The sequence below is a fragment of the Asterias amurensis genome, chromosome 22, assembly GCF_032118995.1.
Source record: "Asterias amurensis chromosome 22, ASM3211899v1".
NCBI classification, from domain to species: Eukaryota; Metazoa; Echinodermata; class Asteroidea; order Forcipulatida; family Asteriidae; genus Asterias; species Asterias amurensis.
Genome location: NC_092669.1, coordinates 2,369,777 through 2,387,153, shown reverse-complemented (window position 1 = coordinate 2,387,153; position 17,377 = coordinate 2,369,777). Strand labels below are relative to the sequence as shown.

At 37.6% G+C, this 17,377-nt stretch overlaps 2 protein-coding genes across 3 annotated transcripts in view; one reads left to right on the top strand and one right to left on the bottom strand.

Moving 5' to 3' along the window:
• LOC139953746 (oxysterol-binding protein-related protein 8-like) overlaps nucleotides 1-13,257 on the bottom strand; it is a 61,547-nt gene extending 48,290 nt beyond the window's left edge. The window contains exons 1-3 of one of the 2 annotated variants that reach the window (XM_071953288.1): nucleotides 13,138-13,257; nucleotides 11,851-11,927; nucleotides 744-831 (exon numbers count right to left, since the gene is read on the bottom strand). In XM_071953288.1, coding sequence (XP_071809389.1) covers nucleotides 744-831; nucleotides 11,851-11,895 — 133 coding nt within the window. In that variant the 5' untranslated portion in view covers nucleotides 11,896-11,927; nucleotides 13,138-13,257. The remainder of the gene's footprint in view (nucleotides 1-743; nucleotides 832-11,850; nucleotides 11,928-13,137) is intronic. The other variant, XM_071953292.1, reaches the window with a different exon arrangement.
• A 1,668-nt stretch (nucleotides 13,258-14,925) lies between these two features.
• LOC139953870 (four-jointed box protein 1-like) overlaps nucleotides 14,926-17,377 on the top strand; it is a 28,923-nt gene continuing 26,471 nt past the window's right edge. The window contains exon 1 of the mRNA XM_071953458.1: nucleotides 14,926-15,160. The gene's annotated coding sequence lies outside the window, so the exon portion shown is untranslated. The remainder of the gene's footprint in view (nucleotides 15,161-17,377) is intronic.

Below are 17,377 nucleotides of genomic sequence, written 5' to 3'. Positions count from 1 at the left end.
TTGCACAAGATTGTTAATAACATTTTGTACACTGTTTTGCTATCAACTGAAAGTATTATCTCCATGACCAGAATCAACCACAAGAGGGGGCTGTTTATAAATAGTGAACTTTGAAAGTGAGATTTTGCTGTGACTGTTTCAGTTGGCATTGCACTATGACTGTTTGTTTCAGTGTTTCAAAAAGAACTGTCACCCAAAGAAAATGTCTTGGCCATGGTGCAGCCCCCTAAAACAAAACATTGCAAAAAGATGTTTTAATTTTCTGCCTAAAAAAAACAACTAATTTTTGTTTCAAATTAATCCAGTCTTGTTCAAATTCAAGAATAGTAACTTGTTTAAGCTAATAAAAAGTGATTGGTTAAGATTAAAGGACAGGCCTTGTGATTGGTTAATACTCAACTGCAGAGCGGTTGGTTGAAAGGACAGCAACTTGTTAAAAATTCACACACAACAATTGTTTAGTTAAAACAAACTCAGGCCCAATGATTCACATTATAAGGTAATTGGTTAAGACTCGAGGGCTCAATTTCACACATGTCACAGCAAGCTAAGTGCAAATCATACTCAATTTCCAATCAAAGTATGACGTCACAATGCCAATCACCATGGTAATACTGACAACTCATCTTAAGATATCTAACTAAGTGCTTCGTGAAATCGACCCAAGGCCAGCGATTGAATGAAATTCGAGGAAAGCTAATGGTTGAAATTTCAAGAGCAGTGATTGGTTGAAATAAACTTACTTGGATTATTCTTAATATGGCCATGGGAAAACCATTCCTTAGCTTTCTCTGGACCTAACAGGTCTATTAGCTCCAAATACCGACTTATCTATTACATTTATTTGTTTGTGTTTTTTATTTTTACGTTTTTGTTGAGTCATTTCAAACAATGTAGTGTTGAAAGAGACATACAATTAGAACATGTATAAAGCAGTGCAGAACAAATATTATAATAAATTTTAAAAGGTGAATTAAGTGTTGTTAAAAATGTCAACCAGAATATTTTGTCGGACCATTTCAAGGAAAATCAGGTAGGGTTAAAAGAACAAAATTAGTAGCAATGAAATCATGGGTTATTTCAAGGGATAGGTTAAGTTACAATATGTGTTTAGGGCGGACACCATTTTGTCAACAAATATCATCAAGAGATGAAATAAATTTGCCAGACCATTTTGGAAATCAGTTAGGTTGGAAGTAAACAAATTTAGTATCATTGAAGAGAAATCATGGGTTATTTCCAGGGATAGGTTTAGTTTCAATTATGTGTTCAGGGCCGACAACAGTTCATCAACAAATATCAACGAGAGACAAATATCGACGAGAGATGAAAATGAGATAAGCGATGAATTCAGCGTGTAGGAACCCGGGGTCACGAAGCAGTCATTATTATTGATCAGTGGTGAAGATTTTTTCAAGAGCGTCCGACGACGAGGGTTAGCATGAAATGATTATCAGATGAAAGCAAACATTTTGGAAAAGGGCAAAGGTGAGGATTGTATAGATTCCAAGTTTGTTTTGAGTAAACAATTTTTTTTAAAGAGCACGTCACCGTAGTGTAAATAGTTGTTAGTCGTCAAGTGGACAAAGTGTCGGATCAAAATACAATCGCAAACAGAAAGTGGCAACAGACAAATTTAATAAATGTATTCAGATTCAGAATCAGAGTCACAGTCGTTATTAATAAGACGAAGATGCAATGAACATAAAAACAAGATATGAAAATTTAATTAAGAAATTTGACACACAAAGTTTTTTTTTTTTTTTTTTTTTTCAAGCGAGAGAGTGAAAAACAATTTAAATTGTGTCAGGAAAATAAAATTTTCACACGCAAGAAAATAACGTGTTGTTTAGGACAATGTATTTGTTCAGGTTATTTCGGTGCGAAAAAATAATAATTGAAAATTGAGTTATCAATGAACATCGTGATTGTTCAGTCAGTGAGTGGATGACAACCAGAAATTATAATTTTATGCGAAAAGAAAGGAAGCAGTGGCAAGAACCAAAAGTAATTTATGTGAAAAAGTAAACCGTTTCAATTGTGGGTGTTCATTTTTGTTCAAGTTATCAGAATTTTAATTTTGTTTACAGTATTTTTGAAAATGAGTTGGTGATAGTAATTCAAGTGAAGTTATTAATTCATTTTGAAAAGTGAGAAATAATCCACAATGTTGTTAATGAAATTTTAAGAACAGTGGTTTTTTTTTTTTTTTTTTCGAGTCAAACAACACAATTTTTTTTTTTTTTGTAAAGACGGCAAACAGTTATTTCACCCAGAAAAAAAATAGACAATGTTGTTAATGAAATTTCAAGAACAGTGGTGTGTTTATTTATTTTCCCAAGTGAGACAGAAATAAAGTGGTGAGTGTTTTTTTAGACGAAGGCAAACAATATTTCACCCAGATGTTAACAAAGGGGGCAGCAAACCATACAATACCGGGTTTTTTAATTGAAGCCATGCCAAGCAATGCGACACCATGACGACATCAGGATTATTAACCATGCAAAATAATAAAGGGGGGAAAACAAAAAGGCAACGCAAATCGTTAGTACGAGGTAATTAAAGGAACACGTTGCCTTTGATCGGTCGAGTTGGTCTTTGAAAAGCGTTTGTGACCGTTTGTTATAAAATGCATATGGTTAGACATGTTAGAAAGATGTTGTAAAAGTAGAATACAATGATCTACACAAACATGCCTCGAAATTGCGTGACTTTCCTTTTACCTCGTCGACTATCACAGTCGGCCATTTATGGGAGTCAAGTTTTTGACTCCCATAAATGGCCGACCGTGTGATTTCACAAAGTAAAAGGAAAACCAAGCAAGTTCGAGGCAAACTTGTGTGGATCATTGTATTCTACTTTTAAAACATCTTTCTAAACATATATGCATTTTATAACAAACGGTTACAAACGCATTTTTACAGACCAACTCGTCCGATCCAAGGCAACGTGTTCCTTTAAAGCAGTGATGGATGTTTTATAATGATAAGCCCAAGCCATGTCCAAGCCATGTCCAACTGACCGCTCAACTCATCTGTGGTTTGGAATGATGGATGAACTACTACAAGGTTATATCACAAGCATGATTTGAATTTTCATTTGATCATCTCAGCTTTAATAAATAATAAAGTCTGGACTGAAAAAACACAAAGCCTTTAACCGGCATACCCGCCTGGCTGATCGATTAACACACCAATATGGCAACCACAACATTGAGTGCATGGTATAGAACAATGTGCATGTTCCTGTACATAACGAACAAACACGGTACATTGTACATGTAATGTTGCAGGCCTCATACTTCAGAGAGGCAACAAGGCGATAGCCTCTTTGAACTTTATTTATATGCCCCCTGCAGCCGATTTCACGAAACGAAACTAACTCCAGTTAGCTAGGACGAGTAACCCTTTCTAACTTAGGATGGGTTCAATGCGTCCTACGTATTTGGATACGAAAACTGAACCCATCGTAAGTCATAAGATTAATCCTAAGTTAAGAAGAGTTTGGTGAAATCGACAGCAGGTCATTGCCGTGATGCCCTTGAAATGCTCTGCAGTAGAAAATTTCCTCACAGGGTGCCCTTACATCTACCAAGTAAATGCCTTGGTGCCCTTGCCCTTTCAAAAACGAAACATGTACAGGCATGGTGTTGAGTATGAATGGCACAAGTCATGCATATGGAGATCCGCATGATTAATGGAGATCGGTATGAATAATTCAAAAAGCAGTGAATGGTTGAAATGTTTTCGATTCAAATGAAAATGCCAGTATTTTAAAGGCAGTGGACACTATTGGTAATTACTCAAAATAATTATCAGCATAAAACCTTTCTTGGTAACGAGTAATGGGGAGAGGTTGATGGTATAAAACATTGTGAGAAACGGCTCCCTCTGAAGTGCCATAGTTTTCGAGAAAGAAGTAATTTTTCACAAATTTGATTTCGAGACCTCAGATTTAGAACTTGAGGTCTCGAAATCAACCATCTAAACGCACACAACTTCGTGTGACAAGGGTGTTTTTTTTCTTTCATTATCTCGCAAGTTCAATGACCAATTGAGCTCAAATTTTAACAGGTTAGTTATTTTATGCATATGTTGAGATACACCAACTGTGAAGGCTAGTCTTTGACAATTACCAATAGTCTCCACTGCCTTTAAATGGCAGAGAGCTCACAAAATATCCTTGTCATAGTGAATGAAAACAAGTGGTGAAAGAGAAAGTGGTGACACCACCAGATAGCAAAAACAAACGGTCTGTACACTCCCAACATTGTGTGTCCAAAAATAAATTTATGCGGCAGGATAAGCTCAAATTCAAGTATGAATAATTCAATATTAATTTTGTTTTTTTACCCATACATGTAATGTGTGTTAGCACTGTATACTCAGTACTCACCCGAGTTCAGTGAAAAAAAAAAAATCACAGGCATATTACTCGGATGGGATTCGTACCCACAACCTTTGCAATTTCTATAGCAGTGAATGGTTCAAATGGTTTTGTTTTGAATGACAGTCATACCATAAATGGCAAATATCTTTGCCGTACATGTATGGTTAATTAAACCAAGTTTTGATTAACCAAAATAACATTTGGAAACTGACATCACCAGACAGCAAAAACATATGGGTCTGTTGACTCCAGAGATAAATTTATGCGCCAGGCATTTATTAAGGCGTCTATTACTGCATGCTGCAACACAAGGGACATATTTAAAGGAACACGTTGCCTTGGATCGGTCGAGTTGGTCTTTGAAAAGCGTTTGTAACCGTTTTTATAAAATACATATGGGTAGAAAGATGTTGTAAAAGTAAAATACAATGATCCACACAAACATGCCTCGAAATTGCGTGGTTTTCCAAAATTCTTCCTTTTACCTCGTCGACTAACACGTCGGCCATTTATGGGGGTCAAAATTTTGACCCCCATAAATGGCCGACCATGTTAGTTCGCACAGTAGAAGGAAAACCACGCAATTTCGAGGCAAACTTGTGTGGATCATTGTATTCTACTTTTAAAACATCTTTCCAACCATATGCATTTTATAAAAAACGGTTACAAACGCTTTTGTTTTGACCAACTCGTCCGATCCAAGGCAACGTGTTCCTTTAAACACAGTACTGGGACCAGTACGCAAGTGCAATACAACAATCCGATCCATGACTATTAATTCCTTTGGATTTCACCAGCAAAGTCAAATGCAAAGTCAAGGATATTAATTAAATTCCATCCAGGCATTTTGAATCCATTAGTAACATTTGCTGGCTACGAATTCTCTTATTAGCCAGATGAATCGTGCGGCACCGAGCGCAGGCAAACTTGTCATATAATTTAATTGATTTTGATCAAAAGAAAATGCATACATTAATTTAATGTTTTGTATACACAACTGGGCTCCCTTACATTTCTACAACTGTACAAGGTCGTTAAGAGCAGTTTCATATCCGTGATAATCAAAATGTCCTTAAGTGAAAGAATTTGCAAAAAAACAGATCGCAATCCACAAGTTAATGTTTCTAAGAAACAGAATGGTTTTTTTTTTTTGCCAACAATATTTGGATACCACTCTGGTCATTTTGTTTTTACTCCATTCCAACTCGTTGCGCCAAACTGAGGCTGGACGAAATAACAGTCTGGTGCCATGCGCAATGAATGTTAGTATTCATTACTGTTATTGGAAACAGGGAATATGTCCAAGATGGTGACAGCGTGATAAAGGTCTTTATGTCCCAGGCCCCCAACCCAGCAGGACAAGGGCCTGCCCGCCATCTCGGTCATGCTTTAATAACGGACTGCGTCTTCCGTGCAGGCTCGTGAGGGACGGAGCTCCGCTGGCCCCCACGAGCACTCTCCTACGAAATTACTAGAATGATAATCTCCACCATGCACAGTTTCAAATACTCATGGTACAGTGTTATCACAAACTTTACTAGATTGTACATTGTATCTCCACGTAAAATTTCAAACTCTAAACATTCTTAACATACACATTGTGTAATACTGAACATCTTACCACATTTACTCATACATGTCATAAGACATTATGTAAGACATACATGTAAGACAATTTAATTGATCTCCAAAAGAAGAAATTGCATTGCTCACACATGTTTTTAAAAAACACCCCAAATATAAAAATGTACCAATCACCATTAATAATTTACCGCTTGACTTGCTAGGTGGTTCAAATGTTTACTTTTTAACTTAATTTTTTTTTTCTTCTAAAAAACATCCAGGGATGCTAAATGACTGACTGCTTTATCGACATTATACAATGCAAAACCAATATAAAGCAATTTTATAGAACGCCAAGTCCAGTAAAAAACATAGCATTATTAAATAATGCAGGAATTCACTTGACGGACTATTACGTTAAGTGGACTTGACGCATCAATTTATACGACAACCGCACAAATAATTTACCAGCATGAGTCCGTATTTTATGTTAGTCCATGCAATTATGTACAATGTACTGCACACACACACACACTGAAAAACTGAAACTGAAACGGAAACAGAAAGCGTGGAGCTATTTTATAATATATACTTTGGTAGATATGATAAACAGAGCATAAAATTTAAAATAAACAGCCGACGAAAAATGGCACGCAAGAACCAAAAGAGCACAGCATCTCTTGAACAAAAAAAGGGGAAGAGGACAAGCGTTGACTCTAAACAGTGGGCCGCTGGCCAAATGCTAGTTTTTAAAAAACCAATAGGAGACTTTCGGGACACTTGGTGGCAGCAGACTTACCAGGTAAAATCCATTGTTCTCTGTAATGTGCGCATGCTCAGAACTACGTAAACATTGGTCATTTTACCTATTAAGTCTGCTGCCACCTAGTGTTCCAAAGTCTCCTATTGAGGACCAGTCAAAATTCTCTCTCAGTGGTCCTGCTGGCTAGTTCATTGTTGTTGTCATCCCTGTATTAATTATGGATTGTGGATTAGCGCATAAGGTGGCAGACCACTGAAATTACAAGCTAAAACTGGTCATGCCTGGGGATTGCTGGCTACATGTACATGTAGTCACTGAAAAAGTTATGGGCGAACCCTTTAAACTACATGTTATCCATGTACATTTATAACAAGCTTTATACTTCATGGAGGCACTAAAGGAAACTGCCTCCATGCCCATGGTCTGTTGCCTTGGTGCCCCTTACTCCATCTTTCTTGATTACACGCCCAGATCTTAAGGGCAAGGCAGTCTTTCCTAAATTTTATAAGTCCACGAGGGGCACCAAGGCAACGGCCAGGGGAATGGAGGAAATTACTTACAGAACTGTTGCCTCCAGATAGAAAGGGGGGCACAAAGGCAATGGCCACGAAAATGGGAGGCAATTGCTTCTATTGCCTGCAGATGGAATATTCCCAGAGGCATCATGTAGGCCTACATTGTGTGTGTACAATGTGTGTACAATGGACAACTACCGGTACGTATAAAACAAGATAACAGTCAGTAACGAAAATTTTGCATTACAATTTTCATAAAAATCTGCATCAATTCACAATTTTGATCGATCTCCCTACACTGGCCTGTAAATAATATTGATCCATTTGTCAGTCAGGTTGGTCTGGTATTTATGCAAATTTATGTTAATTTATGCATTAATCTATTAAAAGTAATTGACGTGCATGATTGATCATCCAGGATCTCCAATCAACCGAGAGCTGACATTTCAAGCACAAACCTTTTAATGGTCTATCCTATATTTCTCAACTAATTAATCAACCATCCGTGGTCTACATGTACTTAGAATTTAAAAAGCAATTAGACAAATGTTTTTTAAGTTTAAAGGCGAAGTATACCTTTGGTTTTTGGAACTGTTCGATTGCTTTAATCCAATGTAAATTGATGTACAAAAAAAAACTAAGATGTGAATATTCATTTTGTGGAGTCAAGTTTTTGACTCCATACAATGGCCTACCGTGTTAGTTCGCAAAGTAAAAGGAAAACTGCGCATTTTTGAGGTACATTTGGCTCATTATATTCTACTTTTGAAATGTCTTTCTTAGAATCATATATGCAATTTATAACAAACTGTTTCAAACGCTTCTCATGGACCAATTCGACTGATCTCCAAGACAGTGAGTCCAGGTACTTTTTCCTAACAAAAAACACTATGTCCACAGATTTACATTAATCTTACACAGTTTAAAGATTGTGATAGTAGAAATCTTCCCTTGAAATTTTACTTATTGAGGTGCTGTAGTTTTTGACAAATGGGTAAAAGTAAAAATTTTCGTCTCAGTTTATTCTTGTAAAAACGTATTAACCAGTTATGGTTTTGGTATAATATCATAACTGGTTAAAGGGGATTTTACATGCTAAAATAATTTTGGTCTCATGAGACCAAAATTATTTTGTGACTTGTTTAACTCATATCTCAAAAACTACACAACCTTAATTAGTAATATTTGAAGGGAAGCTTTCCACTATCATTATCTTCAAACCCTGTAAGTTTAATGTAAATCTGTGGACATTTTGAAAAAGGACCCGAATCCTTTAAAACAAAAACAATTTAAACAGAAAACCATTATGGAACCATTTTATCCATCCAGTTTGTACACAGTACATTGCCAAAGTACTTGTACTTCGCTCCATACACTGTACAAAATGTAGATGCCCTGTTTCTTGTGATGTTCCACAGTTATGCATCTGAGATGCTGAATTAAATTAGGGCTTTCTTCCCTTTACAAGCATTCACTTTCCCAGTCTAGACGTGCTGTTCTTGGTTTATCTTTACCCTTTCTTCAAGTGTTTTTTTTTCTTCTCATGTCTGTGTCTTCAATATCTCCTCTTGGTGGTTGCTCAAGAATGTGAACAAATATAAGAAAGAGAATGGACAAGAAAGTGTAGATTTGTGGGTAGAACATGTACAATGTCGAGCAGACGGCAGCCATTTCGTACATTTTTTGTTTGTTTTACTATCAACAGCTCTTCATTTCATAATACCAAAGTGTGTCAATGCTAGCAATTAGTTTGTGTAATTTCCAACAGTGTCAGGTGCCTTTAACCGAAAATTAATTAAAAATTTAACAAGACAGATTCCCTTGTGGTTAATTACTTTTAAAATGAAAAAATATTTTTCAAAAAATACATGTGTAAGTTAACTGTGCATTGTATCAGATATGGGACACAGGGCCTGTGTGCTTCATTTTGAAAGGGCAAGGGCACCAAGGCATTTTCTCCTTGGTAAAGGGCACCCTACATGTATGAGGAAACTTCTACTGCAGAGCATTTCAAGGGCACCAAGGCAATGACAAAGGGGAATGGAGGCAATTGTCAACTAAAATACCCTTTTCATTGCAAGATTGGTCACTCCTGCTGGAATCCTGCTAATTGTTGCTATTTAACCGTTTGAGCAGAAAATTTGTAAGCAAAATTTTCTGCTTTTAGGCAGCTCTATAAATAACAAAAAGTAACGCTTACTGTTATAGGCCTACTGATGTGTACATGTAGGTCTACCACTATTTCTAAATCCATAGTTGAGACAGGGTTAGGGGTCACATACAATTGATGATAACACAATAATCAATTATCAGTTTCGATGTGGTTGTTAGATTTGGCACTTCCCTTTAATTTTGAGCCGAATGGTTGCCACAATCTGAACAATCAAAATGTCAGCTGTTGTGTAATACGGGGCTTTTTATTGATTAGCCTACACACGTTTTATTGAGCCTACATTGTGTGCTATTTATGTTTTATGCTTTCAGTTTCATATTATTTCATTTGCATCATTCACTGCCTAAAGCTTTATGAAATGTTTATTATTATTAAGCCCTAGTGTACTACAGGCCACTTTTATTTTAACAAACGTCCTGTTTAAAAATTTGAATATAATAATTATAAAATTAAGAATAATGTTTAGATGTACATTGTATTGCATCCTCATACATCTGCACCCTCACATACATGGTACATGTATGTGAAGGTGCTATATGTTATGAATTTTAATTTCTATTATTGAGTTTTTCCAAAACATGAATATGAAGTACAGTGCAATTCACCTTGCAGACAATGGCAGGTACAATACTGACAATACATTGTACAATCTAGTTTGTATACAATGCATAACGTATACGTGTACACCCTACAGTTACTGCCTTCAGCATTTTTTTTTTTTGAGTAAAAGGGGGAGAGCAACACTGAGCTTAGGCTCCATCTCCAACGCGACTTAAAGGAACGTTACAGAATTGGTAATGAACAAAAATCGTGAAGATCACAAATATTTACATAACCTACAGACCTATTACACTGTCTAATGATATGATGATAGTAGAAAACATCCCTTGACATATTTCTGTCTGAAATTTCATATTTGATGACCAACAAATAATGTAATGACGCATTTTGAATTTATCGCTCAGTGAGCGTTTTGTTCATTTTTGCTTCAAATGGCATCGATGCAAAGCAAAATTTTTAATCAGTTTTCCACTATTCTCTCATGACCCAGATGGCCTTGCGATCGATTTCAAACTTCTACAGGTTTGTCAGTTTTTGTAATGGTGGATTGTTAACATAAAGTGCTTACACTGCCAACAACTTTTTTGCTAGCAAAACCAATTCCGTAATGTTCCTTTAAGGCTCCGTGCGCTGCGTACGATGAGGAAATGCAGCAATGGAAAACTGGCCTTCAGGAACATTGTGGTGGTTTGAACATCAGCAGACAGAGCCTGGAGCCTGAGCTCAAGCCGTGGTTTGAGACTGGCCCCTTGCATGTTGTAGCAGTCAGTTTGTTTTGACAGTGGGTATCAGATGTGGACGTTGTTAAAGGCAGTGGACACTATTGGTAATTACTCAAAATAATTATTGGCATAAAACCTTTCTTGGTGACGAGTAATGGGGAGAGCTTGATGGTATAAAACATTGTGAGAAACGGCTCCCTCTGAAGTGCCATAGTTTTCGAGAAAGAAGTAATTTTCCACAAATTTGATTTCGAGACCTCAGATTTAGAACTTGAGGTCTCGAAATCTAAAACGCACACAACTTCGTGTGACAAGGGTTATTTTTCTTTCATTATTATATTGCAACTTCGATGACCGATTGAGCTCAAATTTTCACAGGTTTGTTATTTTATGCATATGTTGAGATACACCAACTGTAAAGGCTAGTCTGCTGAAAACTTACCTGTTTACTCATTAATTTTTGTAAAGCGCTTCGGGACTGTTGTGTGAAGCGCTATATAAGTGCCATTCATTATTTATATTATTATTATAATTACCAATAGTGTCCACTGTCTTTAAACCACTTTATTATAACAAGACACTTGGTTAGAGTCTAGTCTTCAACAGCTGCAGGGGCAATTGCCTCCATGTCCCAAGCTTTGCCAGGCCTGATTACACACGCAGACAACGGATGCTACCTCCCCTGGTCATTGCCTTGATGCCCCTATGAATGTTCCAGAAACAGCAGGGGCAATTGCCTCCATGTCCCAAGCTTTGCCACGCCTGATTACACTTGCAGACAACAGCCAGGCTGCTTCCATTGCCCTGGTCATTGCCTTGATGCCACATGTGTTTACAATAAATCCACTATTCTCGATATTGAGAATTGATAATTGTGGTAATGTTTTCTCAAAAAGTAAAGCATTTCATGGAATATTTCAAGGAAAGTCTTTCACCATTACCTTCTGTAAACCCTGTAAGTTATTTGTAAATCTGTGAACTTTTCATTTTTGTTCTATTCAGAAAGTGTCCAATGGCTTTAAATCACTCTAACACTTACTATAAACAACAACAATTAGACATTGTAACAGCCTACATGTATTCCCCTGACTGGCTTCAATGCTAGGGGGGAAGAAAATAAAATGACATGAAGATTACGAGACATTGAGGGCAGCGTTTACTCACCACAATCTCAGCAACCTCTTGATCGTTCTTGTCAGTTGAGGCCATTGTGACGATAAAGACTGAAACAATCAACAACACTGTAAAGAAACAATTTACAAAAAGGGATTCATAATAATATTTATATATTCATGGTCAGATGGTGCCAATTTATTTGGGCCTGGCTTTATTGTAGTTTACACAACTTCAACTTGTTTTCTGAAAGTAAACACCTCAAATTAAAAATAAACAGCCAATCTAGCATACTATGTTACTAGATTTTTGATTATGAAATAAGATTATAGCCTAAAACTGTCTGATAATGTTTACAACTACAATAACAGTGTATCAACTGCACTGCATCAACAGTTAAAGGAACACGTTGCCTTGGATCGGACGAGTTGGTCTATAAAAAAGCGTTTGTAACCGTTTGTTATAAAATGCATATGGTTGGAAAGATAATTTAAAAGTAGAATACAATGATCCACACAAGTTTGCCTCGAAATTGCGTGGTTTTCCTTTTACTGTGCGAACGAACACGGTCGGCCATTTATGGGAGTCAAAAATTTGACTCCCATAAATGGCCGACCGTGTTAGCCGACGAGGTAAAAGGAAAACCGTGCAATTTCGAGGCATGTTTGTGTGGATCATTGTATTCTACTTTTACAGCATCTTTCAACCCATATGCATATTATAACAAACGCTTTTCAAAGACCAACTCGACCGATCCAAGGCAACGTGTTCCTTTAAGCACCCTTGGCCTTATGTCCTCACGTTAAGGATTCTGCCTAGTATCAACATGATCAACGTTAACGTAAACGAAAACGTTACACATAATCATATTATAACTTATTAGAGAGACTATGCAAACCAGTTACCAAATTTTAAAATTATCTTTTCACTCGAAATCGAATCCAACACATTTTTGGTAGGCCTAACTAAATAAAATCCTAAATTTAGTTTTAATTTTAAAATTTGTAAAAAAAACTACATCTAGTTAGTTGTCATTACCCATTATTCACACGATGAACTGACATGACTGACACGAAAGAAATGACTGAATAAATAAAAATCATGATTAAACAAAATAATAAAGTGTTGGACTTTGTCCGGGAACTGGACTTCCGTACCAGATTGCGTGTAATCGATTATGTAAGTGTACAAAAAGTGACAACACAAAATAAATTAAATTTGTAAAATCGTATGCCCCTCCCAGAAAGGGAAAAAAATATGCCAAAAATATCACAACTCCGTAACTTAATTACACCGAATGTCACTAGTTTTTATGGAAAAGTATTAAATGTCACTTACCACTAGTCAATGTTGTCAAAGAAAGAAACAAATCGAAGAAAGTCTTAGCTTTTCTCTCCAAACTGTCCGTGGAAATTGCTCAAAGACCTTCGCAAAACGTTCACGTTCGGTCAGGAATTCTTGACTCTACACACAACACATGAGTAATTTATTTCACTCAGTAAACTCTGTCGCGGCCCTCATCCTTTAGGAATATCTGTCGACATCAGCATTACAATAGATTGTGGCGAGGAAAATCTGTCGCGCAAGCTCATTTTGTGTGGGCGCGTGAGGGCGTTAACAAAAAAATAGAATGAAGGAAGGAAAAAAATGAGTGGCGATAAAAATGTGCTAAGCATAACATTTCTTCCTTGATAAAAACAGGATTACCAACCAAATTTCTACTGTTGTTTGCTCATCCTGAAAATCATGTGGCAGTTGGTAATCCTGTTTTTATCTAGGAAGAAATTTCATGCTAAGCAAATTGTTGTGCTTAGCAGCTCTATGAAATTGGGCCCAGCAATCCAACATATCAATTCCCACCTTTTTTCCCTCAATCCAACATATATCAATTCCCACCTTCAGCAACTTCCCTGGGTTCTTTTCACATTAAATAATCATCATCTTGTTAGCCCGCCATTCCAAGGTGGCTTTTGGCCTTATTTGGGGCGAACATGCGTTAAACAAAATTCCGAAAAAACCAATGATTATTATTATTTTTGTTTAGAGATCAGTCAGTGGTCGCAACTTTATAAGTGGCGCCCTCTTGCGACAAAAATACTCCAAAAAAAGTTTTTCGTCCGAAAAAGGTCAGGGGAGAAGGCTGTATTTTTGATTGTAAACGTTGTATTTCGAGAAAAATTATCTGTTGATCGGTTTCTTCTCATTTCCTCCTTTAAAAGCAAGACAAGTTCTTAAAAGAACATGACAAGTAGAGACACACATGGCGTTACCTCAAATCACTGGCTGTTTAGTCAACCATGACTCACCGGGGACAATCAAAAAAGAGAAAGAAACCACTGGAGCAGAAATCACGCTGTACCTTTTGTGTGTGCAGTGACCAAGAACAGATCACTGTTAGGGGTAGATTGGTGCCACGCTTCTCTGTTTGGAGTATAACTAGCTCTATAATGGTTTTGTGTACCGTTATTATCTGTGTCATTGGAAACCAGTCATCCAACCTCATTTGCCGACTATACAAAGTCTCCCCTTAGCAAAGTAGTCGCTAAAATAGGAGGCAACTTTGTTGGAGGCGAGTTGACTGTCTGGCATTCGTGTCAATGGATGCCCTCCCTAGTAAAATGTGGTGGCAACTATAAAAGAAAATCACTACCAGTATAGAAAAAACACTTCCATGTGAAAGAAACAAAACTTTAAAGAACATCAGAGCAGTAACGCAACGTGGCACTATACACTATAGAGGCTTACGTAAGATGGTACATGTTCGTGACCATTTTCAGCATCGAGTGTAATAACAGTTATCTCAATATCAATTAATTACGTCAATGGATAAGTGCTTGAGTTTGTCGATAGACAAGATCTGAAAGAAAGAAAGAAATAATTTTATCTGGTGTTCATTTTGGTGTAACAAAAGTGTAGGCCTACCCTTAATTGTTGTTGTGCACATTAGTCATGCTTGGTTTATTACTCAGTGGCCGCTCATCTCAAACGCGACCTCGCTGAACCACAACAGTGCCCCTTCGACTATGAATATTCAACGTTTATTGTGACGTATAAACACAAAGGGATGAAACCCCCCTCGCCGCAGCCGCATGTCTATAGACTGTGACAGTCCTCGTTGGATTGTCTGTCCACGTCCCACAGGAGGACAAAAGAAAACACCACACGGGCCCCCCGTACCTGGCCTACTTGCTTTAGAATACTCAACCGGGGAACTTGCGCTGTCTGACAGTAGTTGCCAGCAAGTACAGCTCACCGCCTGTGATCATTGGAGCTCGAACTCGGAACGACCCATGAGTTTCCAGACTCGGAGACTGCGATAACTTATTTGGCAGTTTACGCCCTCCTTGTCTGCCTGCCCATGGTAAGTTTTTTTCCCTCTTTGATTTCAAAAATACTTCTCCATGGATAAGAACTTACCCAGATCCATACTCAATGGCCACAGATCTTCTCTATGCACAACAGTTTGTTGACAGTTCAGCTACGTGTCATGTTACATTGTATTGTAAGGAGAGCATCCACACACTATATTATTGGATGTGGAATTATAGACGATAGGGCTGTTTCGAATGTTTTAATTGAGAGTTTGGTGTGGGTGGTCAGACCTGAGGCCTATGCTGCGTTTTTGAAAGGGAGGCATTAAGGCATGTTCTCCTTGGCAAAGGTCACCCTCTATGAGGACATTATTTTTAAGTGTCTATTTGGAGCATTTCATGAGCACCAAGGTAACCAAGGGCATCGAGGCAATCGCACTCGTTGCCTCCGTGATGCATGCATGCATGCATAGAGCATCCACACTAAGTTAACCGTAGGCCAATGCTATGAATGGTATCCCTATGAATAATTATAGTAATGTTACAATAGGGTTTGGTATTGCGTTAGAGGGATTGGTTTTTTGACCTTGCTATGGGTTTGTACATCCTTCCTCTAAGGTTTGTAGCAGTGGGAAAACATCACTTTGTATAAAAATACATGAATGATAGTGCTGTTCTTTTCAATGATACTCAAAAGAAAGTCAGGGTGCCGCACTGGTGTCTTGCCTCGCCTTCCTTCTCTCGGTTCGAATCCTACCGGGGGTACCATGTGGAATGAGTTTTTTGTAGACTACTTGACTTCGTGGGTTTTCCCTGGGGTGTTCCTCCCACTGCTAAAACTGAAATTTCTTCATTGTCTTCTCACCTTGTCTAGAAGCTGAAAAGGCTTTCACATAGATGTAGATGTAAATACACCGATGTATAGATGTAAAAACGTAAAGATGTTACAACTTATATTTCTATGGACATGTCTGTGTCAGGATGATGTTCGTGTTCACAGATCGCAATAATTCGGACATTAATTTGGTCCATTATTGAATCTTTGGGCCTACCTATATTTTGTGGTTGTTTGATGATCTAGCCCCTGACTCACGCTTGTCCTATTAGTAAGTAGGACCTCTACCTGTTTGGAAATCAACACCCAATTTTTTGTTTACGTATCGACGTGCTCTCTTAGAAATCATCTGTCGCATTTTTCAATCGAGTAGAGGCAATTTTATTCACAAACTTAAGGAAAGTAGTTGGGGGTGACCACAAAGCAAAGCAAAGTTGAGCTGTCACCGCAATTTTGAGACTGGTACTAAAGGCTATCCCTATTAATTATAGACTTCTAACAAATTATTGAAGTTTGAATATTATTTATTGGGTTCAAACCGCAATTTGAACCCACACAACTTCTGACATTAACTATTGAATTATGTTACCAAGAAAAGGGCGAGTCAGTCATGATGACTCAAAAAGGTCTGAATACAACTATTGTTTGGTTTAACTACGACTGGAGGCCGTTTAAATAATATTGTAACATGTATGAGTTGACGGTTGTGGTTATCTTAATGCGGACTCCTTATAAAGGCAGGGACTGTAGCTTCATTTTTTAAAGGGCAAGGGCACCAGGGCATTTTCTCCTTAGCAATGGGCACCCTATGCTGAAATTGTAAATTTATTGGGCATGGAGGATCGCATTCCGTTGCCTCCGTGAAGTATCAGGGGTGGATTTCACAAAGTTAGTCCTAACTTAAGACTAGTCCTAGGCAATGCTAAGAGATAGGACCAGTCCTAAGTTAGGATGAGTTACTGGTCATCTCTTAGCATTGCCAAGTTAGGACTACCTTTGTGAAATCCACACCAGGCATGTTAGGGCATGTAAAGGCGTTTTGATGCCTCATAGACCCAATTAATAAATAATGGTATATTGCTAATAATAGTAACCCCAAATAAGTTTGAGTACGAGTTGGCTGTAGTACGAATTGCCACGACCTACTGAGCACGATTTTTTTTTAGTACGAGTTGGTTTAAGTTCGAGTTGGTTTGAGTACGAGTTGGTCGTAGGACGAGTTGGTTTGAGTACGAGCTGGTTTGGGTACGAGTTGGTTTGAGTAAGAGTCGGTTTGAGTACGAGTTGGTTTGAGACGAGTTGGTTTGAGTACGAGTTGGTCTGAGACGAGTTGGTTTGAAGAATGATTTGGTTTGAGAACGAGTTGGTTTGATTACGAGTTGGTTTGAGTACGAGTTGGTTTGATTTTGAACACGAGTTGGTTAGAGACGAG